Source organism: Bos grunniens, chromosome 3 (assembly GCF_055505025.1).
Source record: "Bos grunniens cultivar Pamir isolate PY7600 chromosome 3, Bosgru_T2T1.0, whole genome shotgun sequence".
Taxonomy (NCBI): Eukaryota; Metazoa; Chordata; class Mammalia; order Artiodactyla; family Bovidae; genus Bos; species Bos grunniens.
In genome coordinates this window covers 44,705,974-44,729,877 of record NC_141167.1, presented here as the reverse complement: position 1 = coordinate 44,729,877, position 23,904 = coordinate 44,705,974, and the positions used below count along the sequence as shown (strand labels likewise).

Sequence of the window (23,904 nt, the reverse complement as noted above, 5' to 3'; positions counted from 1 at the left end):
GGCCAGGCAGCTCAGCCAATCAGCGCAGCCCTCGGCGGTATTCAAATCAACGGCGGGGTCGACGGTTGTGGGGATCTGTGTCACCGCCCGGGAATCGGGGTCTGAGGGTCGCCTTCCGCTTCCATGCCGGGCACTGGGCGCTGAGGGACCCGTGGGCCTGGTGGGCGGAATGGAGAATCGGGATGTGCCTCCAGGCCCTTATCGGGCCACTAAGCTGGTAAGACAGCGCGAACGACGAGACTGGCCAGCGGGGTGATGGCCGGTTTTACGTGAGAAGGTTCATAGTTTTTCCTAGGGCGGAGGGATGGGCGCCAGAGCCCAGGAGATCGCTGAAGAGGAGGATGAGGGGAGTTCTCGAGTATCGCGGATCTTTGCAGGACACGATTGTCCCCCTCCTTTGAGAGTCTGCCCTCCTCCTTTCTTTGCTCCAGGTTCCTGGGGTAGGCGCATCGACCCAACTTCTTAAGTGACTCTGTTCTTGGTGTTTTCGGCGTCCCCTGGAATGACTTAGATTAGTCTGAGTTTAGACGCGCCTCACGCCATATTTCCTACCCCCAACAGGATTTTAGGGGAAGGCAATGGCAACCCACGACAGTACTTTTGCCTGGAAAATCCCATGGACGGAGGAGCCTGGTAGGCTGCAGTCCATGGGGTCGCTAAGAGTCGGGCATGACTGAGCGACTTCACTTTCACTTTTCACTTTCATGCATTGGAGAAGGAAATGGCAACCCGCTCCAGTATTCTTGCCTGGAGAATCCCAGGGACAGAGGAGCCTAGCGGGCTGCCGTCTATGGGGTCGCAAAGAGTCGGACACGACTGAAGCGACTTAGCAGCAGCAGCAGAACGTGTTCCAGTGTTTTGTAGGATCAGATTGTAACAGCTTAATTTTGCCAGTCTTGTGGAATTAAATACAGGATGTATCGACTGAATACAACTCAATAACAGCTATTTCTAACAGCTAAAACTCAGAATATTTTAAGTACCCATCAGGAGCCACTGTTTGTAGTCACAGGATTTGTACTTGCACACAGCGTCTTGTGTATTTGGATCATCAATCCACGAGGATACTGTGCCACTGGTTATGTGACATTAGGAGGATCACTTGTGTAAGCATCAGTTTCCCCACTGGTAAAGTAGAGCTGAGAGTTGTCCAGAGTAGATGTTACTGTAGGTGAAAGTGTGTTGTTATCTGTAGAATGCTGCTGCTGCTGCTGCTGCTGCTAAGTCACTTTAGTCGTATCCGACTCAGTGCGACCCCATAGACAGCAGCCCACCAGGCTCCCCCGTAGAAACTGCAGCTCAGTGTAAGTTTCTTGAATAATATATGAAATCTGGAGGTGTATAAAGAAAAGAATACAGTTATTGTGTTTTCTTTCAGCTCTTAAATTTTGTGCTATGATGTTGGGACCACATAGGTTAGAGAAGTGGTAGGATAGCAAGTACTAACATAGTTGGACTTACAGATCAGATTTCTTCACCTCTAATGTAGGATTTTTTTCAATTAAAAAGCTATATGTTCTGTTTTATCTATGTACCACATCTTATTTATTCTTTCATCTGTCATGGAACATTTGGGTTGTTTCCATGTCCTGGCTATTGAATATAGTGTGGCAATGAATATTGGAGTACATGTGTCATTTTGAATTATGGTTTTCTTAGGGCATCTGCCCAATGGTGAGATTGCTGGGTCATACGGTAGTTTTATTTTTAGTTTTTGAAGGAATCTCCATACTGTTCTTCACTTGGCTGTATCAGTTTATATTTCCACCAACAGTACAAGAGGTTTCCTTTTCTCCACACCTTCACCTGCATTTATTGTTTGTAGATTTTTTTGATGATGGCCATTCTGATGGTTTGAGGTGATACCTTATTGTAGTTTTGATTTGCATTTCTCTAATAATTAGTAAAGTTGAGCATATTTTCATGTGTTCATGGGCCATCTCTATGTATTCTTCTCCAGGGGATCTTCCCGCCCCAGGGTTTGAACCTGGGTCTCCTACATTGCAGGCAGATTGTTTACCACCTGAGCCACAAGGGAAGCCCATTTTCACTGAGCATATTTTCATGTGTTTATTGGCCATCTGTATGTCTTCTTTGAAGAAATGTCTTTTTAGGCTTTCCACCCATGTTTTGACTTGGGTTGTTTGTTTTTTGATATTGAGCTCTATGAGCTGTCTGTGAGAAAAGCAAATATTATTATATTAACCCATATGTGTAGAATCTAGAAAAAATGATACAGAGGAAGCCTATTTCTGGCGCAGGAATAGAGACACAGACATAGAGAATGGAGGTGTGGACAAAGGGAGGGTAGGAAGAATTGGGAAATTAGGATTAACATATATATATATGTATATTATACACGTGGGCGTGCTCAGTCATGTCTAACCCTTTAGGCTTTGTCAAGGCAAGAATACTGGAGTACGTTGCCATTTCCTCCTCCAGGGGATCTTCCCGACCCAGGGATTGAACTTGCATCTCCTGCATTGGCAGGTGGATTCTTTTACCACTGAGCCACCTGGGAAACCCAACTACCATGTGTAAAATAGATAGCTAATGGGAACCTGCTGTATAACACAGGGAGCTCAGCTTGGTGCTGTGTTGATCTAGATGGGTGGTATAGAGGACAGGTGGGAGGAAAGTCCAGGAGGGAAGACATATATGCATACACATAGCTGATTCACTTCACTGTACAGAGAAACTGACACAAGATTGTAAAGCAGTTGTATTCCAAAAAAAAATGTTTATCACTACCACCTTCTATACCACCACTCTTAGACCTGCCACAAACCCAAAAGGTTGGGTAATTTGAAAAAGATTTCTGAGAGTGTGATTATCTTTTTAAAATATAAATATATCACAGTGTCAAACAAATAATAGACTTAAATTTTAATTTACTCCGTCTGTTATGTTCATTATTGGAATCTTCACTAGTAAATATATAAACTTTTTTTAATACTAGAGGTATTTTACCAGTAAAACTACTGCCTGCCATAAGTTTTGTTTGGCCTGCTTAGTTATGAGTGCAGGTTCTAGAGTTTTCAGCTGTGTGACCTTGGTCAAGTTATTAAATATCTCAGTACTTCATAATCCATATCTGAAAATGGGATAATAATAGTACCCATTCATTGAATTGTGAGAATTAAAGTGAAGTAATGAATGCAATGCATAATGTCTGACACAAATGCTACTATCATATCATTAATATTAGTTGAAGTTGTAGAAACAGGAATAAATGCTTTCTCTGTTGAGGACTAAAAGCAGGTCCATTACAGTTCTCCATTATTCTTAGGTTTCCTAAGTAAGCCAATCAGCCAATGAAGTACTTTTAGTCAAAAACCATCACATAAAAATATTCTTGTAACACTGTAACTAATAATAAGAAATTAGTATGAGATGTAAAAAGATTTTAGCACAAATAAGACAAGTGATTTCTTCATGAATTTCAATGATTTGATAATATGTGAAAGGAATGAGTGGATTTTTAATTTTTTTTTTTTTTCATTTTGCAGTGGAATGAAATTACCACATCTTTTCGAGTGGGAATGCCCCTAAGAAAACATAGGCAACACTTCAAAAAATATGGCAACTGTTTTACAGCAGGAGAAGCAGTGGACTGGCTTTATGACCTATTAAGAACTAATAGCAATTTTGGTCCTGAAGTTACAAGGCAACAGACTATCCAGCTATTGAGAAAATTTCTTAAGAATCATGTAATTGAAGATATCAAAGGCAAATGGGGGACAGAAAATCTTGATGACAACAGTCAGCTATTCAGGTATTAAACAAAGAAATAACTGCAAAACTGAATTACTTAACCATAAAGTTTCACTCTGCTTCTATTATATGGTTACTAAAACAGCAGCCTCTTTAGAAGAAGTAATATTTTCTTTAGAAAACTATTGCTCTTAGTTCAATTGAAACCACTTAGAAGTTTAAGTCCTTTAAAACTAATTCCTGCACAATTCAAACCTTATAATGATAAATAGTATATATAATAAAACAAAGTTGTGAGGAAAGGAGGAGATACTGTAACTTTAACATCTTCTGAAAGCTCTGTAACATGTGAAGGACAGAACATTATCAATATTTAGTTTCATAGATTTAAGAATTATAAATTCTCACAGGTTCTTCCCTTCAATAGACATATAATCTATACAATCTAAGAATACATATGATGAGATAAATAATAGCAAGCTTATATAATAACTAAAAAAAGAAATATAACACAATTTGAAAAAAAAATAAGCATTTATCATGTACTAGCAGCCTTACTTTATGAGTTATATGTTTTCCTTATTTAATCCCTAGAATAGCTAAACAGGGTAGATATTAACTCATTTTTACAGGTGAAAAGGTGGAGACCATGCATCAGCAAATCTTATTCCTTCAGTCTGAAATATGCTCATGTACACATTCATCAGACTAGTGAATACATTTCTTCTCATGTCATCTATATTGTAGCCCACCTTGAGGTCAGGAGACCTTTCTGACTCCTGCATAATTGGGTCTGCATAATTGAGTTTTCTCTCATGCACCCAGAGTTCTTGATTATATATCCCTTAAATTAGATCTTTGGATTCTAATACACGTGGTTTTTTACTCTACAAAATTAGTGCTTTTCAAATGAAATGTAGAAATAGATTTTTGCCTTTGTGTCAAAGATGGTTTATGTCACACAAGTAAACTACAGTAACAAATATATAAATACTTTGTATAAAACTCTGTAAATCCTTCCTCTCTGTGCTACTCATCAGTCACCATTTGAGTTTCTCTGCTGCGCTCATCCTTTAGCTTTTACTGTCCTCAAGGTCCTAGGCTTGTCTATACTTCACCTCTCTCCCTGGACAGTCTCCTACTATGTCTCTGCTTTCACGCCATGTCTTAATGACTTTCAAGTCTCCAACCCAAATATCGCTCCTGAGCTTTAGGACTCACTTTTTGCCTGTTAGACAGGCACTTCACATATCATATAGCATATGAAAAATCACTACCATCTCCTAAGCTAACTTTTGACCTCTTATATCCATTTTTGGTTTTTGCTATTGCTGAGTCACTTCAGTCGTCCATATCTGAATGAATGGCAATCTTTCCTGTAGTTGCTTTCATTCTTTCCCTTCTCTTTAAATATGAGGTAATTATCAAACCATGTATATCATGCTGCCTCAGTACGCTCTGATCTGTCTGCTTGTCTTCATGATATTTTTTTCATTAGACTGTTGTTCTCTCTTACCTGAAATTCTGTAAAACTCTTAATCTCTCTACCTCTAGGCCTTTTACAGTGATAATAAAGCTATGAATTGGTTTAAGAAGTCTTGTTAAAATGTTAACAGTTGCATTTGTTGATGGTCACCTATGTGGATGTTATTTTATAAAAACACCCTGTATTTGTTTGTATCTTTGAAATATTTTATATTAAATTGAAGGGAGGAAAAGCATTATAATCAAAAGGAACAACAGAGTTCTGAAAATTGAAGTCACAAAGGACAGAAAATATATACAAATTAGATAACTAATAAGAGAAATTTAGAAAATGTAACTTTCTAGAACTGTTTTGTATGTAAGTCATACCTCTCCTAAAGAATTAGTCCTAATAATAACCCTGAATTATACAGGAATAAAGTTAAAATATACAGTTTACTCATGATATCAGGAAACTATTAAAAAAATTTAAAGGCTTAATGAGAAAATTAATTTATGTAGAATATTCATTCCTTGATAAATTAAACCCAGTGTTTTTGAGTTATTTTTAAGATTTTTGTTGTTGGTCAGTTGCTAAGTCACGTCCAACTCTTTGAGACCCGTGAACTGCAGCACGCCAGGCTTCCCTGTCCTTCACCGTCTCCCAGATTTTGCTCAAGCTCATGTCCATTGAGTTAGTGATGCTATCCAACTGTCTCATCCTCTGTCCCACTCCCCACCAGCACCCACTCCCAATCTTTCTCAGCATCAGGGTCTTTTCCAGTGAATCAGCTCTTCGCATCAGGTGGCCAAAGTATTGGAGCTTCAGCTTCAGCATCAGTCCTTCCAGTGAATATTCAGGGTTGATTTTCTTTAGGATTGACTTTTTTGATCTCCTTGCAATCCAAGGCACTCTAAAGAGTCTTCTCCCAGAACCACAATTCAAAAGATAAATAGGCACTAAGATAAATAGGCACTAAAAGTTCATTATCTCACATTATTTAATTGCGTATTCTTAAACCAGATTTCCTACAAGTTCTCCACTTAAAACTCTTCCACGAAGGCATCCAGAATTGAGAAAAAACAACATAGAGAATTTTTCCAAAGATAAAGATAGTATTTTTAAATTGCGAAACTTATCTCGAAGAACCCCTAAAAAACATGGACTACATTTCTCTCAGGTAAAAACATCTTTTTTACTAATCACTTGTTTAAATATAATTACTGTGTGCTTAATAATATCAATAGAATAATTAAAAGTAAATGATTCTTTAAGATTTGAAGCCAATGCTTGGAATCACTTAGCTATATTATATTCTAAGTGTATACATGTAAATTTGTTTGGAACTCAAATAATAATAAAAATTATAGTGAGACATACTTGAAATACTATTTGTATAATTTAAGCACGTATTTTAAATTAATTTGACAGTAGTGGGGGCAGATACAAAACCAAAAGCTCTATTACGGCACGTGCCAAGTGCTAAATTGCTTCACTCATATCCAACTCTTTGCAACCTCATGGACTATAGTCCACCAGGCTCCTCTGTCTGTGAGATTCTCCAGGGAAGAATACTGGAGTGGGTTGCCATTTCCTTCTCCAGGAGATCTCCCCAATCCAGGGGTCTCTTAAGTCTCCTGCATTGGCAGGCAGTTTCTTTACAACTAGTGCCACCTGGGAAGCCCCAAATATTGTATTATTTCTTCAAGTGACACCTTTACAGCTCCACAGTAGACTGATACTAATAGAATTACTAAATATTAGAAGTAGTATCAGTTCATTATTTCTAAAATTTGAGCATATCATATTAAACCAAAGTAATTCTTTTTTCAGGAAAATTCAGAGAAAATGAACTGTGAAATAATCGAGGAAGATCAAGAAAATTTAGCTGAAAACAGAGAAATAAGCCAGAAAGATGTTGAAGAAGTTTGGAGATATGTTATTCTGATCTAGTAAGCTAAAACTAAGCTATGACCAAGTTCCTGGGGGTGTTAAGGATATTATTTTGTTATTTTCATCAAGATGCTCAGTTGAAGAAGAGCAGATTAATTCTCAATACTTAGGATTTCACCTGTACATGTGTTTCTTAATAAATACTTTTGTATTTATTGTTCTGGTATAGGAGAAGTAGAATGGTTTGACTATGATTTGCTTTTTCTTTGACTCAAAGTTGTAGCTATAGTTTGGGGTCTATGTTGGTATCCTTCAAAGTTTATAAAGATAAATATACTTTAAAGTAGATACTAAATATAAGCCTTAGAGGTTCAATTTAAGAAAAATATTCTGAAAGCTTTGTCTGTTTTCTATTCATACTCTCGTATTTCTATTCCACCTATTTTATGGAGAAAAAAAAAAGCTTGTATTCTTTCTTCTATTTAGCCTGCAAACCGTTCTAGGTGTATCCTCCCTAGAAGAAGTCATAAATCCCAAACAAGTAATTCCTCAGTATATAATGTACAACATGACCAATACAAGTAAACACGGAGTAGTTATACTGCAAGACAAATCAGGTTGGTATCAATAAAAGAAGTTGGAATCATTTTAAACTTGCTGAAAAAGGCTGCAGCTATAGTGAGGATAAAGAAAGACCAAAATACATAAAGTAGAATGCTTCAACTAAGAGAACATCAGGGAGACTACTGTTTAATCAGGGGTGCTTTGGTAATCATTTCGAAATAATTTTTAAATGAATATTATTCACACTATTGCTTTAGCTCTTAAGGTGGATTCTTGCATGAATTTTTTTAATGGCAGAGTAAGCATCCAAAGAGTATGCAAATATAGTTGAAACTATTGTTTAACCACATTTTATTGAGGACCTACAATGTGCTGGGCATTGTGCTAAAGATTAGTGATGATTAAGAGAAAAATGGTCCATTCCTTTCTGGAGCTTACATGACAAGTTACATACAGATTTAAAGGGGTCAAGACACATGCAAAACCAAAGTAACACAAAATAAAATAAGTCCAAACTTAAGAACCATATTTAAAAGAATACTGGCTTTATATTGTATGTATTTTATATAATGTATTGGTTTCAAATATAAAGAAAATCAGGGAAATCAAGCCAGTTGCATTGGAAAATTTACATTATAGGAAGTGTATTAATAAATTTACTCAAAATGTTGGCTCTTTTCTTTTTTCCTAATAATCAGTTGCTGGCTGTAGAATTAACTGACATGCATTACTTTGAGATTCTTTCTGTGGGCAAGAACTTTTGAGATTTTAATCATAAGAACAAAAAGTAAATGCTGAAAACTAGGAGCTATGTTGTATATGCATCCAGCTTTGGATCAGTCCCATCTTTCATTACCTGAAATAACTTGAGTGTATGCTCTCATCTAAGCTTTCTATTTATGATTATTAACTTTTCAAGTGAAATGTATGTGTGGTTTTTGTGTTTGTGTCAAAAAACTGTAACACTTATGCATCATATTTCACTTAGTAGCAGTTGAAAGATTTTAAGCAAGCCTTGCTTTGAAATCACCTTAATAGTAAAATGTATTTTAATCAATTATATTTTATTAATAGATTTATATATTAATATATATTATATTTTATATAATTTTTATATTTTATAAAATATAATTAATAAAATATAGCTTTTTCTGTCATAGGTTTCACTCAAATCAGTAATATTCAAGAAGCATAGCTAACTTTTAAACTTGTATTTTAAAATACTATATGGCCCTATATATTATTAAATATGTAATCAATTTTAATTCTGGTAGTACATATACATATATATAAATATATGTATAATTATGTAGCAAGTGTGAAGTTTTAAATATACTATTACAATAATTATATAATTAAATGATATTAATTTTTGTGTAGATGATCTTCCTCACTGGGTACTATCTGCCATGAAGTGCCTAGCAAATTGTAAGTAAACAAACGGTATATGTGTGATATGTGTATGTATTATATTGATAGTATTTAATAAGAGCCAAGGGATTATTTTAATTCATGAAAGTCATGATAAAATTGAACTATATCATTTCTGTTGATGTTTAAATGAAGATCTAGTAGAACTGATTACATTTCATTACATATGGATTGGGTTATAGAGCACTTTTTCTCTGCAGATAATGATTTTATAATCCAAGCTAATCATTTATGACTCAGTTTTCATAGATCATAAATTCACAGGCTAGAAGATCTCAAAAATGATTTTTAGATATAATCAACATCAATTGTCTCATTAGTCCAGGGGGTTCAAATAGCAACTTATAAGTAAGTTCAGTTCAGTCGCTCAGTCGTGTCCGACTCTTTGCGACCCCATGAATCGCAGCACGCCAGGCCTCCCTGTCCATCACCAACTCCCGGAGTTCACCCAGACTCACGTCCATCAAGTCAGTGATGCCATCCAGCTGTTTCATCCTCTGTCGTCCCCTTCTCCTCCTGCCCCCAATCCCTCCCAGCATCACAGTCTTTTCCAGTGAGTCAACTCTTCACAAGAGGTGGCCAAAGTACTGGAGTTTCAGCTTTAGCATCATTCCTTCCAAAGAAATTCCAGGGCTGATCTCCTTCAGAATGGACTGGTTGGATCTCCTTGCAGTCCAGGGGACTCTCAAGAGTCTTCTCCAACACCACAGTTCAAAAGCATCAATTTTTCGGCGCTCAGCCTTCTTCACAATCCAACTCTCACATCCATACATGAGCACAGGAAAAACCATAGCCTTGACTAGACGAACCTTTGTTGGCAAAGTAATGTCTCTGCTTTTGAATATGCTATCTAGGTTGGTCACAACTTATAAGTAAAGCAGCTTGTAAATATAAAGCTTCAATTAGAAATGAAGTCTATAAACCCCACTTCATTCCCCTGGCCATTGTACAGAGCTTCAGCATTCAGATGTTTCATGATACGCTTCTTCTCCATAGGATATATTAATGAGACTTTTATGTTTATCAAAAAGAATGATCTTCACTAAATTAGATAATTTTTTAATGTTTTGTTCTTCAAGCTTTTCCCATACTGGTCAATGATGATTGATTTTTATAATTTAAGGCCCTGTTCAAGTACAAAACACTAATTGCTCTCAAAAGTCAGTTTTAAAAATGTGTACAGAGGTGTATGCACACATCATCAAAAGTAAAATTATATTTTAATAATTACATTACAGAAGTAATTTTCTAGGTCTTATAAAATTTGTATTTTATTAATGTTCAAAATAAGTATATATTCCCTTATTGTCCACTGGGTGTCAATATGACAAAATAACAGAATAGCAATAAAGTAAATAATATTAGATACAGAAAAATTTTATTTATCAAATCAAGGTAAAGATCTTGAACAGAAACATAAGATTTTTGAAATTCTCTTTCTACCTTCCCCTGCCTACCTGCCTTTCTCTCTCATACCTTGCCTCATAGATAGTAACTCAAATATTCCAGGGATTTCTCTGATACCTCATCTTTAAGGTTTTGTTTCTTTTGCTTCCCAGTCTATGTTATGCATAAGTGATACCAAAGATGCAACTTACTGGATTCCAGTTTAACAACAATATGTCTAGCCAGAGGCAATATTAAGACTTTGATTTAACATGTTTGTTATTTATTCCTGCACAGTAATCCTATGACATACAAGAATCAGTGATCAAGATACTATTCCCAATTTTTTTCTAGAAAAGAAAACTTTGCCTTTTTTCTAATACATGAGGAGCTATATATTCAAACCTAGATTCTCTAACTGTAAATTTTATATGTTTAATTCCAGTAAAGAATTTTCTATCTTAAAAAACTTGTAATGATTATCAAAATTTTTATTCTACATATTAAGAATATATCTCATATCCTCCTTATAAAAACTGTTTTGTTCCACATAAAGCCATCGTTAGCCTTTAAACTATTAAGTGTGTATATGTGTGTGTTACCTTGAAAGATAGTAGAGTAACTCTCAAATCTTAGTGCATATCACAGTCACTAGAGATACTCCCCAAAAATTCAGGTTCAACTGATTGAATATGTCAGGATTTTTTTTTTAAAATCATATCTCAGAAGATTCTTCTAGTAAAGATGCCCAGATCAATATTTGGAAGCTACTAAATTAGTAAACAAATAGCAAAAATTTCTAGATCAATAATTCGTAGCTGCATTGGAATTCTGATAGATTCTGTACTGTATAGAAGAGATTATGCTTTTAATAGGCACACTGATGTTTCTGATTATGTAGTCCATGGACCGCACTTTAAATGCTGTTGAGTCTCAAGGTCCTATGACTCGCTCTTACAGACCTCTGAGTTCTAATTTTAGCTTTGCCATCAAAGTCTCTTGCCTCTTGAGCAAGTGGCTCTGAGCTTCAGTTTCTTCATCTATAACATGAGATCAGAATTTCCTGAGGAAAATACCAATAAGTAGGCATAATTATTTCAATAATGTTAAGCTAATTGAACAGCAATGTAATGACAGTATTTAAATTCATTCAGAGTATGCTTTATATCAGGCAAAATTTAATCATGAAAATATAAATTTGCAAAAGACAATTTGAAAAAGTTATTTGCAATATCTAAATATTCTGTGCTATGTAAAATGAATTGTGATAAAATTCCATTAAAATAAACTTCCCCGATGCTTTTAAAATATATTTCAAATTTTTCAGTCATATAAATATTAAAACTAAACAAAATATTAATAAGTGCAGTGATTTCTAGTGAAAAGATAGTGAGAAGGCATGAGATATGCACAACCTTTTAAATTTTTGAATTATGACAGAATTTGTTGTTAAGCATAGATCCTTCATGAAATAAATACAGGCTTTAGGCTTTTTATAAGTATCTTTAAAAATTATATTTAAAAGAAATATGTTTCACTTTTTTTTTGCCTTCCACTTAGGGCCAAGAAGTAATGATATGAATAATCCAACTTATATTGGATTTGAGCGAGATGTATTCAGAACAATTGCAGATTATTTTCTAGATCTCCCTGAACCTCTACTTACCTTTGAATATTATGAATTATTTGTGAACATTTTGGGTATGTATAGATTTTTCCTTATTATTTAATTTATTTTACTGGTTTCCAAGTCCCCCGTAATTTAAAAGATCTGTATGAAAAAAGATACATATGAAAGTGACAGGCTATAAATTATTTTAAAACTCAGAAATATTCTGGTTGCTGTTATGTTTTCCAGTCATTCAAATATACCATTCTAACACCAATTCTCTACACCAATAATGTCTTGCAATTCAGTTCATTTCTGAAACTACCCAGTTAACCCAGACCCCAAAAGTTGAGGGCAAAGTTTTTCAACTTGGATACTAACTACCCAGAACTAGCTTAGACCCCACAGATTAAGGACTCAGTTCATCAAGACTGTCCTCACTTCATACAGGAGCTGCAAATGGGGTCCTCAGGTTTAATAGCCCTTCTCCCTGGCTAATTACCAAACCCAGGGATTCCCACAACCCCCCTGAGGTTTAATAATTCACTGTGATAGTTTTCAGAACTCTGGAAAGTGCTTTACCTAATGATCACCAGTTTATTATAAAGTATATAAGTCAGGAGTAGCCAAGTAGAAGAGAGTTATAGGGCAAGAAAGGGGGGTAAGGGCTGTGCAGAGCTTCTATGTTCTCTTCAGAAATGTCACTCTCCCAAGTTTGTCCATGTATTTACCAACTGGTAAGCTCCCATAGCTGTGTTGTTTCCATTTTAATTTGAGGTTTCACTACATAGACATGGTTGATTAAATCATTGGTCATTGTTGATTAAGTTTGATCTCCATCACCACCACCAACCACCCTACCATCCCCTCCAGGGAGGTATGCATGTGTGCATGCTAAGTCACTTCAGTCGTGTCTGACTCTTGTGACACTGTGGGCTTTAGCCTGCCCAGCTCCTCTGTCCATTGGATTCTCCAGGCAAGAATACTGGAGTGAGTTGCCATGCCCTTCTCCAGGGAATGTTCCCGACCCAGGGATTGAACCCATTTCTCTTAAGTCTTCTACATTGGCAGGTGGGTTCTTTACCACTTAGTGCCACCTGGGAAACACCAGAGTCAAGTGAAGTGAAAGTTGCTCAGTCATGTCCAACTCTTTGTGACCCTATGAACTATACAGTCCATGGAATTCTCCAGGCCAGGATACTGGAATGGGTAGCCATTCCCTTCTCCAGGAAATCTTCCCAACCCAGGGATCAAACTCAGGTCTCCAGGACTAAAATTCCAACCTTCTAAGCAAGGCCAGCACTGGTGGTGGTTTAGTAGTTAAGTAATGTCCGACTCTTACAACCCCATAGACTGTAGCCTGCCAGACTTCTCTCTCCATGGGGTTCTCCAGATAAGAATACTGGAGTGGGTTGCCATTTCCTTCTCCAGGGGATCTTCCCAACCCAGGAATCGAACCCTGGTCTCCTGTATTGCAGGTAGATTCTTTACTCAACTTTACTCAGGCCAGCCCTAAGTCAGCTCATTAGCGTAAACTGAAGCGTGCTCAAATAGGCTCATTGTGAAGGATAAAAGGCTCCAATCACTCTGGAAATTCCTTGGGTTTAGGAGCTATGTACCAGGTATCTGAGAGAAAAATCATATATATGTTTTCTTAAACTACAGTTGTCTTATAATTAAGAGCTTTCTAATACTTGTAGACTGAAAGTAGATATTTTTAATGTATTTGACTCAATCCATTTAATTAGATTGTTGAAATAAATTTTAAAATTATTTTCATCACAAGTTGGAAAACCTCTAGTCTTGCACTTTGTAACTGAATGTTGCATGTGTCCTATTTAAGTGGCTTCTGAATTAAGCAGCTGCTATTTGTACTATACTAACAATATGTACTATAGTGATGCTTTATTTTTTTAATATTGCTATTGTTTTTGTTTTATTTTTGTCCACTATCATACAGTTGCATCTTAATTTTTGTTTCATTTCCTGGTAGTTGTTTGTGGCTACGTCACAGTTTCAGATAGACCCAGAGGGATACATAAAATCCAAGATGATCCACAGTCTTCAAAAATTCTTCATTTAAACAATCTGAATTCCTTCAAATCAACTGAGTGTCTTCTTCTCAGTCTTCTTCATAAAGACAAAACAAAAGAAGAATCAGATACTACTGAGAGACTCCAGATAAGTGATCAAGGATTTCAAGAAAAATATGATAAGAAAATGCAGCTAGTTAATTTTAAAAACAGAAGAGCCAGTGCTAATGACATAATAGGAGGAAGTTGCTATAATTTAATAGGCTTAAGTAGAATGCATGTTCTATCCTCTAACATCAAACCAAGGTGCTATTCATTAGAAGGAATTGTAGATTTACCAGGGAGTTCAAGTAAAGAGGTCTCCAGTGTCTTCCATCAATCTGTTCTGAACATAGAAGGACAAAATAATATGCAATCTTTAGGGTCTGAGACCAAACAGGAATCCCTGATGAATCTTCATTCAGAGGAAGGTATTCAAAAGCCATTCTCTGTTGGTTATAAGAGAACCTCTACTTTGACCATTCAAGACCAAGAGGAGTTATATAATGGAAAGTGCAAACCGAAACAGCTTTGTAGATCTCAGAGTTTACTTTTAAGAAGTAGTACAAGAAGGAATAGTTATATTAATATGCCAGTGGCTGAAATTATCATGAAACCAAATCTTGAACAAGGCAGCACCAGTGTGCAAACAGCTATGGAAGGTGAACTCGGAGAGTCTAGTACCACAATCAATAAAAGACTCTGCAAAAGCACAATAGAACTTTCAGAAAACTCTTTACCTCCAGCTTCTTCTATGTTGACTGGCACACAAAGTAAGGTTGATGCTTTCAATGCATGTAATATTAATTTTTAGTGTTTACTAACCCAGTTTTGCTTACCTGGCTTTTCTTCTCTGAAATTGCTTAATTTTTTTCTCCAAAAGAAAAAATTCTTGTTATATAAGACTTGTCATGGCATAACTAAGATTTATTCTACTTACCTAAAGCACTCCTTTTCTTTGCCTTAAATTTCATTTATTCTGAGTCACTGTTTATAATTGGTGAAAGATTTTCAGTCCTTCATAATCCAATGGGTTATGAAGAAAATAATGAATATCTTACCATGTTTTTGAAGAATGTGTAAATTTCATGGAATAGTTAAATATAATATTAAAATATTATTTTGCCTTCCTTATATAACTATATGATGGTAGTATTAAAACAACTAGTGTCATTGATGATTTTTTTTTTTCTGGGGGGTGACTTTGCTTTCCTAGGTTTGCTGCAACCTCATTTAGAGAGGGTTGCCATCGATGCACTGCAGTTATGTTGTTTGTTACTTCCCCCACCAAATCGTAGAAAGCTTCAACTTTTAATGCGCATGATTTCTCGAATGAGTCAAAATGTTGATATGCCCCAACTTCATGATGCAATGGGTACAAGATCACTGGTAAGTTGATTCTTAAGGAAAGAATAAGTCTGAATCATAAACCACCACCACCACCACCACCACCATTCCCCCATCCCCAGCAGAAAAAAAAAGTTAGAAAACCAAACTAAGAATACTATTCAAGTGATGTCATGGTCTTGAAATCCTAGATTCTTGAGTTTAAAAGACTTGAAAGTCTAACCTTCCCTAATGTGCAGCAGAATGCACATTAATCCTTTGTGCCCAGTCTTTTATACTTTCACATCTTGATCTTTGTATTGTCTGAGGACTTTGCCTCTTCATTCATTCTATGTTAGAATGAGTCAGACTGTCAGACCATATTATATTGCCTCATGCCAATTCTGTTTGGTGGGGAAAGAAGAGGAGATAGATATAGGCACTACTGAAAGCTGAAGGGCACTGTAACCCTTGAAATAGAGAATTAATGGGAAATTCATGTGTAGTAAGTCACAGTGTTTCAGATACTCTGGGAGTGGAAAAGTTGTATTTGATGTATTGTGTGAATTAGGATGGCTTGTCACTGTAAGCAGGAAGTTGGAAGAACTTCTGTGAAATAGTCTTGGGCTCCATATGAAGATGAGGGATGAGGCATTCATATGCAGATCCCCATTGGAAATGAACTCTTGAAAGTGTACCTCTAATATGTTCCTCTGTTTCTCTCTTTATCTCTGTGTCTCTCTGTCTATAAAGAACTGCCACTTCCTCAGAGCACAGCTTCAATTTACAGGATGTTCTTGTAGCAAGGAATCAGGAGCTAAGTTCCATTCTTCCACTCAGGACAGTTTTTTAATAATAACAGACCTAATATAAAGAGAAAGAATTACTCTCAGTGATTGTGGCACCACTAAAAAGCATAAGGAAGTTTGTAGGGGAAGATATTTAGAGAGATATGAGTAGAAAGAAGATAATTTTGATTTTACACTTTTCAGTTAGGTTATAGGACATCCAAGGGAAATTTATCCTAGCATGTTGGAAACATGAGCCTGGTGAAAAAAGATCAGGTCTGAAAGTACATGTTTTGCAAAGTGATAGTTGAAGGTATGGAAGTAAATGAGCTCTACAAAGCTGAGGAAAAAAAGAATAAAAATCTGAGGACTGAACCTTAGTAGAAGATAGGAAAATCCTGCCAGACATGTAGAAATAAAACCAAAAATAGTTCAATAAATATGCTCAGCATCTATTATGTGCACAATACCTAAAATACAATTCTGTATTCAAATTATTTTAGAATGAAGTGTGTGTTTATGTGTGCCTTATTAAATTAATCCCACAAAAATACAAATAGAATATATAACATATAAACACACGTGGTTACAAGATTGGCACCATATATCTTTTGAAACTGGAAAATAGTGTGTGCAAGGGTGCATGCATGTATGTGTCTTGTATTTGGTGGCTTATATGGATATAAATGAGAGTAAATTAGTTTTGAAACCCAAAATTTATCCCAGGATTTGAAGATCATCATGATGGAACTGAAAAATACATGTTGTCTTTAAAGACTGATGGAATAGCATTAAAAACTATTTTCCAATTTCAAAAGATATATGGTGCCAACCTTGTAACCACGTGTATTTATATGTTATATATTCTTCTATTTGTGTTTTTGTGGGATCAATTTACTAAGTCACTCTTCTCTAACAGTCTTTGTGCTGTACTGTGCTTAGACATGTCTGACTCTTTACAACCCTGGGGACTTTAATTTGCCAGACTCTTCTGTCCAGGGCGATTCTCCAAGCAAGAATACTGGAATGGGTTGCCATGCCTTCCTCCAAGGGATCTTTCCTAACCCAGGTGTCCCACATTGCGGGCAGATTCTTTACCATCTGAGCCACCAGGCAAGCCCAAGAATACTGGAGTCGGTAGCCTATCCCTTCCTGGCTTCTCCAGGGGAACTTCCCAACTCAGGGGCACCATATTTATATGGTATTAATGGAATCTGTGTATTTACTAATAAAAGCGTGACAAAGTTAAAGAAAAAGCTAAGTCTTCTGTAGTCATTTGGAATTTATATTAAGGAATTAACAAGTACTAAAACAAAAGGAATTGGCATTTTATTCTTCCTAATGTTATGTTATTGTCCTCATTTTTAAAGCTGAAGTTGGCTTATCACTTTATCTCAATCTGTTAGCATAATGCTACCTAGAATTTACTGATAATCTAATTTATATAAAACCTTAAGCTTTTAAATTCATGTCTTTTATTATGTTTCTAGATGATACACACTTTTTCTCGGAGTGTGTTACGCTGTGCTGAAGAAGTAGATCTTGATGAGCTTCTTGCTGCAAGATTAGTATCTTTCTTGATGGACCATCAACAGGAAATTCTTCAAGTGCCTTCTTACCTACTGGCTGCAGTAGAGAAACATCTTGACTACTTAAGAAAGGGCCATGTATGTATTGTAAGTCTTAAAATTCTTTGCATTAGTCTATTGCAAATGTCAAATCATCTCAAACTAGCCTTATCAAAAAGGGAAACTATTTCAGCTCACGTAAATAACCTCCAAAAGTCAGGAATATAGACAGAATATGGAGATTCAAATAGCCAAAGGACTCTTTTCCATCCCTTCATCCCTTATTTCCATTTCAGTCTTATAGTTAAAAACTGGCTCCTTCACATGATGGAATATGTTTGATTAAAGTTAAAGTCATTCAGTCGTGTCTGACTCTTTGTGACCCCATGGACTATATAGTCCATGGAATTCTCCAGGCCAGAATACTGGAGCGGGTAGCCTTTCCCTTCTCCAGGGGATCTTCCCAAACCAGGGATCAAACCCAGGTCTCCCACATTGCAGGTGGATTCTTTACCAGCTGAGCCACAAGGGAAGCCCAAGAATACTGCAGTGGGTAGCCTATCCCTTCTCCAGTTTATCTTCCTGACCCAGGAATCAAACTGGGGTCTCCTGCATTGCAGGCAGATTCTTTACCAAGTGAGCTATGAGGGAAGCCGTATGGTCCATTGAAGCTCTTTGCATTCCATGGGGGAAAAGAGCCATTCCTTCACCTTTGATTTGAAGAGTTATTGGTATGGACTCATATTGGCCCAGTCTAGGTTAAATGCACATTTTTTAAGTGGTTGAAGGTGATTGAGTTGGAAAGAGGGCCATACTCTGAGTGACTCTACATAGATTAGAGAATAATCTGTTATTCAAAAAAAAGTAAGGATAGTTGGGGGTAGAATGGGAAGGAGAAAAGGAATCTAAACAGCCAAAAGCAACACATCAGTTCTATTCAGTCTTTGACTGCCCAGCATATATACTCATGTTTCTTCCTATGCATATCATTCTAATGTTGCCATAACTTACCATGATTATAACTATCCTCTACAATTTCTTTCTCTTGTCTACAGATGTTAGAGGCCCTGCCCATATTCTTACACCTCAAAAATTGTAGAACACTTTTCACTATTTCAGAACATTAGTGTTTTAAGCAACTGAGCGACTTCACTTTGACTTTTCACTTTCATGCACTGGAGAAGGAAATGGCAACCCACTCCAGTGTTCTTGCCTGGAGAATCCCATGGACAGAGGAGCCTGGTGGGCTGCCATCTATGGGGTTGCACAGAGTCGGACACGACTGAAGCGACTTAGCAGCAGCAGCAGCAGCAGTGTTTTAAGATGAATTAAAACATCATGTTGTTATTGTTTTACGGTTAAAAGAATAAAATCCATGGCTAATGGTACTAATGATGATTTTACATTATTAATATCTTATGTACATCCCCATTTTATGGATGAGACAAATCAAGACAAGTTTAAATCACTTGCTGATGGTTATAAAGCTGTAGTAGATTGTAGGACTGGGAGTGAGACCCTACTGACTTATTGCTTCTCTGCTGCATAATACAGTTTTCTTAAAGTGTTGAATGTTTGGTGGCAAAATAATATGAACAAAATTCCATTGAAAGAATTATTTACCAAATAGGAACATGACCTGAATTAATAGATTTGACTGTATCATTTTGTTCTTTACAGATTAAAAATCCTGGAGATGGAGTGATTGCTCCTTTGCCAACATATTCATACTGTAAGCAGATCAGTGCTCAGGAGTTTGATGAACAGAAAGTTTCTACCTCTCAAGCTGCAATTGCAGAACTTTTAGAGAATATTATTAAAAATAAGAGTTTGCCTCTAAAGGAGAAAAGGAGAAAAATAAAACAGGTAAGAGATTGAATAATTTCCTAATCATAGATATTTCTAATATGTTATTGCTGTTTGTTACTTAAAAGCATTTAGAATCTAATTTCTTATTTTAATATTTTGAATTTTAAAGATTATATATATATAACTTATGTATTTCTACCTGCTTGGTTTTACTCTGTCCTGAAATTAATAATAACAATAATAACATATACTCTCCTTTATGTCAAGTATTTTGTATTTATAGCATGGATTGCTTTAGGAAAATAATTATAAACTTTAGATTATAATATGTAAATTTTAGTGACTCATCATTGCCATGTAGAATTTTGGCTCTATATCAAAGCACTGTAGCCACATGATTCTAGCATGTCCAATTCCAGATCTGAGACACTTGAAGAAATATGAAATATACCAAGTAGATCCCAGTGACCTTCATGGTGTTACCAATGAGAAGAAAGAACATCTGGAATTTAGGAGAATTAATACCAGAAGAGAATCCTAGAGCATTAATGCTAACTGGGCTCCAAGAAATATTACAAGATACCTTTCACATGTGAGAAAGTGGAGGGAGAAGCAAGGATAAAGTAAAAGGATACTTATCAAATACATGTTTGAGAAAAGCACTGAATTCTTATAAAATCTTGACCAGTGGCTTCAGCTTGGTTAATAATGTTAAATATCCTCTAATTCTTCACCCCATTTTTAAGTTTCAGAAGGAATATCCCTTAATATATCAGAAAAGATTTCCAACCTCTGAAAGTGAAGCAGCACTTTTCGGTGACAAACCTACAATCAAGCAACCAATGCTATTTTTAAGAAAACCAAAGTTTCGTAGTTTAAGATACTAATTGAATTGAAAATTATGTACTACTTCTAGAACTTTGGTAAGTGAAGCCATATGTAAGAATTCAGGTACTATAAAAGAAGTATTTATTAATAAGGTATTTTTTTTCAATAAAACATTATATAAGGAGGTGCCAAATAGTTTTTATCATTGTGAAGCTGCTAAGAAACTAGTAGACCTTAACTGAGAGCAAATAACAGTAGATTATACCAGATATTTTAACCAGAAATGATCTTTTGTTTTTTATACAGCTATCTGGAAAAGTTATCATGATGTGTGCTAAAACTGTATTTACTTGAATTTTGAAAACTGACATTTGCTCATCAAGATTAAGCTGTAATTCTGTTTAAAAAAAAAACTTATCTGCACATGCTTATTGATGTTACTTAAAGAACTAGATGTTTTAGTTGTTTATAATTACTTTTGTTTCTAAGTGTAAGAATGTGAAGACTATTTGGAAACTTGGTGAATTAATTTTCATCTACTAAATATTGCACTCTTATATATTCTTTTTCTACTTTTGATCTATTTATGTATCTATGTGTTTTAAAAATATGTATATATAAGACTTTGGTTTGCCTTTAATGTTTACCCCAACTGCTTCAGTCATTCATTTTTTTCCAGTAAACATCTTTTGCATTCTAATTGTCATGAATCTACAAGAAGGTAGAAATATGAAAGAAGTAGAAGGCAGTCATATGTTCATTTAAAAGATATTTATTTAGCAACTGCTATATGCCTTTCATTCTTCAAGATGTGAGGAGAAAATGATGAATAAAACAGAAAACCTCTTCCCCTAAAATATTTTCTAATCAAGGAAAATATACCTATTATATACTTAAAATAACAGTACACTCCCTGAAATCAAGTCATGAGGATTCATTCCTACTGAAGACTAGCCTTTTTAATGATGAAACAGTTCTCTAAGCTAGTGTTTTTTAAATTGGTGCATATTAGAAGCATCAGGAGAGTTTTAAAATAAAAAATGCTCAGGCCCTACCTTATATTGATTAAATCAAAATTTTAACGAATAGCATATAGGCCTCAGTATTTTTTAAACTCTCCAGGTGAATCCAATATTCAGCCAACTTTGAGAATCAGTGCCCTAAATACTTTGTATAAATAAAATGTCAAACTGGTATCATATTGGCTTTATTATTTCATGGAAGAAAATCCCAAGTGTAAGTTCCTGTCATCTTAATAGAAGGTTCTCCAAATTTCTACTTGACTAACAGTACAAACTTGAAGCAATTTTTCTTCCAAATTTTTCTGAAGATTATTTAATATCTATTTGGTAAGTGTAAAGATATACATACTGACTGGGATGTAATAGACACTTATTGTTCAATGACTGTTTTGATTTCTCAGTGTAATGTCATACAGTAAAATGACAATGTTCCATTTGAGATTAATATTTTTATTAAAAATAGGAACAGAAAATAATATATCTTTTTCCCAGAAACCTTAGCTAAAAATATTGAACCAAATTAGAATTCTTCCCAAAGTGTTTGTAGACTCAAAAATTTGTTTAAAGATGTGTACTAGTATGAATTATGTTGTGTATTGTGATAAAAACTATTGTGGGTTTTGTAACAATTTAATTTTGTATTTATTGATATTAAGTATATAAATACTATAAAGACATAGTAAACTTTCATCTCCATTAGTGTGCATTCAATTGAGGTTAAAGAGTACATGATGTAACACTTTAATAATGTGAACTCTGAAGTCAGATTTGGATCCTACTGTGCTATTTACTAGGTAACTGCAGACAAGTTATTTAAATTCTCTAAATCCCAGTTTTCTCTTATCTGTATGATAAAGATTATAATAGTACATGTCTATTAGGATGTTGTGAGCATTAAATATAATAATGCATGAGAGAAATGTTTAGCACAGTATCTAGCATAGAATAGGCACTCTATAAATATTAGAAATTAATACTAGAAACACCTAGAATTATAGCACTAGAAGAGATTGTAGGAAAAAATATAGTCCTCTCAGTTGCTTTGAGCAGAAGGGAAGGAACCAAAACAAAATTGTGAGCAATTTCTTGTTAAACTTATTTGTAGTGTGTGTCTTATTAAACTATTTTTAGTTATGAAAGAAAGCTTCTGATTGTACATACTGGTTGAAAATATTTGGTCGAGTATAAAGAAAAAAATTAATGAGAAAAGAAAACATTAATGTCTTCAGAAGCAATCATTGAATATGTGAAAGCATACAGGATACATTACACAAGTAGAATGCTTAGCCTTTGACTGGAATGTGGACAGATAACATTGTATCAGGGGGAAAAAAAGAGTCTTTAATTTCAAATATTGATGGGTTGCTTTGATGTTAAATGCTTACAGAAAGTTTCTTCTAATGCTTTTACTTTCTTGGGAAAAAAGAATCAAAATCAGCCCTTGAAAGTAAAGCATTTTGGGGAAGATGTTGCAAATTTCAGGGAAGAGGATATGAAATGGTCTAGCAAATCTGTTGGAACATGTAGGAAATTTTATTTCTGGTGCCAAAAGTTATCACCACCAAGCATTCCCACTAGCTTCTGCTAATTGCTGTCATTTACTGATCCACTCTTCTCATATACTATCTAGTTAATCTATATTCAGTAGTGGAAAGTACAAAGAATTTCCTACTGACTAGCTTTCTGTCCTTGTAAAGTGTAAACTCTGAGTTTCCTCATCCATAAAATATGAATAATAACATCTACTTAACCAAGTTGTAAGGATAATTAAAAGAGGCAATGTAATGTGTTTAAATCTTGAACTTAGCAAGCCTAAGCTCAATTTCTAGATCCTTTCCTCTTATATTGAATTTAATAAAATTTCTGCTGATTAAAATTCCTTTCCTTCCAAATCTCTGTCCTCATATCTCACAATATATTTTCTGTTCTCTTCTATCAGTGGTGATATTTATACCTCATGTTTGGAAGAATTAAAAATAGTTCCAGAATTTTATATCCATGCAGCCTGTTACCTCTCTAACAGATATATCCCTCTTTGATTTTGAAGGTAAAGCACATGTTGTATGCATGTGGTATTACTGTTGAAACTTCTAGAAGAAAAAGGAAGGATTGTGGTTTTAACATTAAACTCTAAATTTAAGGAAATAAAGTCAGTTCACTGGAATAAAATTCACAGTTCTAAATATAATAAAGTATACCAACTTTATACTATAGAATTTTTTATTAACTCAGAATTAGCTTAGCTTTTGTATTAACAATGGCACCCGACTCCAGTACTCTTGCCTGGAAAATCCCATGGATGGAGGATCCTGGTAGGCTGCAGTCCATGGGGTCGCAAAGAGTCAGACACGACTGAAGTGACTTAGCAGCAGCAGCAAGATTAACTAAGAATCTTATATTCTAAGAACTAGGGGGGAAATATATACAGA

At 35.2% G+C, this 23,904-nt stretch overlaps 1 protein-coding gene across 8 annotated transcripts; it reads left to right on the top strand.

The window, feature by feature from the left end:
• The first annotated feature begins 17 nt into the window (after positions 1 to 17).
• DEPDC1 (DEP domain containing 1) lies at positions 18 to 22,165 on the top strand. Of its 8 annotated transcripts, none has more exons than XM_086394328.1 (13): positions 24 to 217; positions 3,510 to 3,775; positions 6,203 to 6,359; positions 7,013 to 7,131; positions 7,559 to 7,689; positions 9,017 to 9,064; positions 12,014 to 12,154; positions 14,056 to 14,907; positions 15,351 to 15,523; positions 17,739 to 17,915; positions 19,497 to 19,682; positions 20,372 to 20,548; positions 20,760 to 22,165. In XM_086394328.1, the coding sequence occupies exons 1-12, from the start codon at positions 170 to 172 to the stop codon at positions 20,510 to 20,512; spliced, it is 2,439 nt and encodes an 812-aa protein (XP_086250454.1). In that variant the 5' UTR covers positions 24 to 169; the 3' UTR covers positions 20,513 to 20,548; positions 20,760 to 22,165. The 8 variants fall into 8 exon arrangements, with proteins under 8 accessions (XP_086250457.1, XP_086250454.1, XP_086250452.1 ...); XM_086394326.1 differs by having other exon boundaries at positions 17,739 to 17,924; XM_086394331.1 differs by having other exon boundaries at positions 18 to 217; positions 17,739 to 17,924; positions 20,372 to 22,165.
• Positions 22,166 to 23,904: the final 1,739 nt, after the last annotated feature.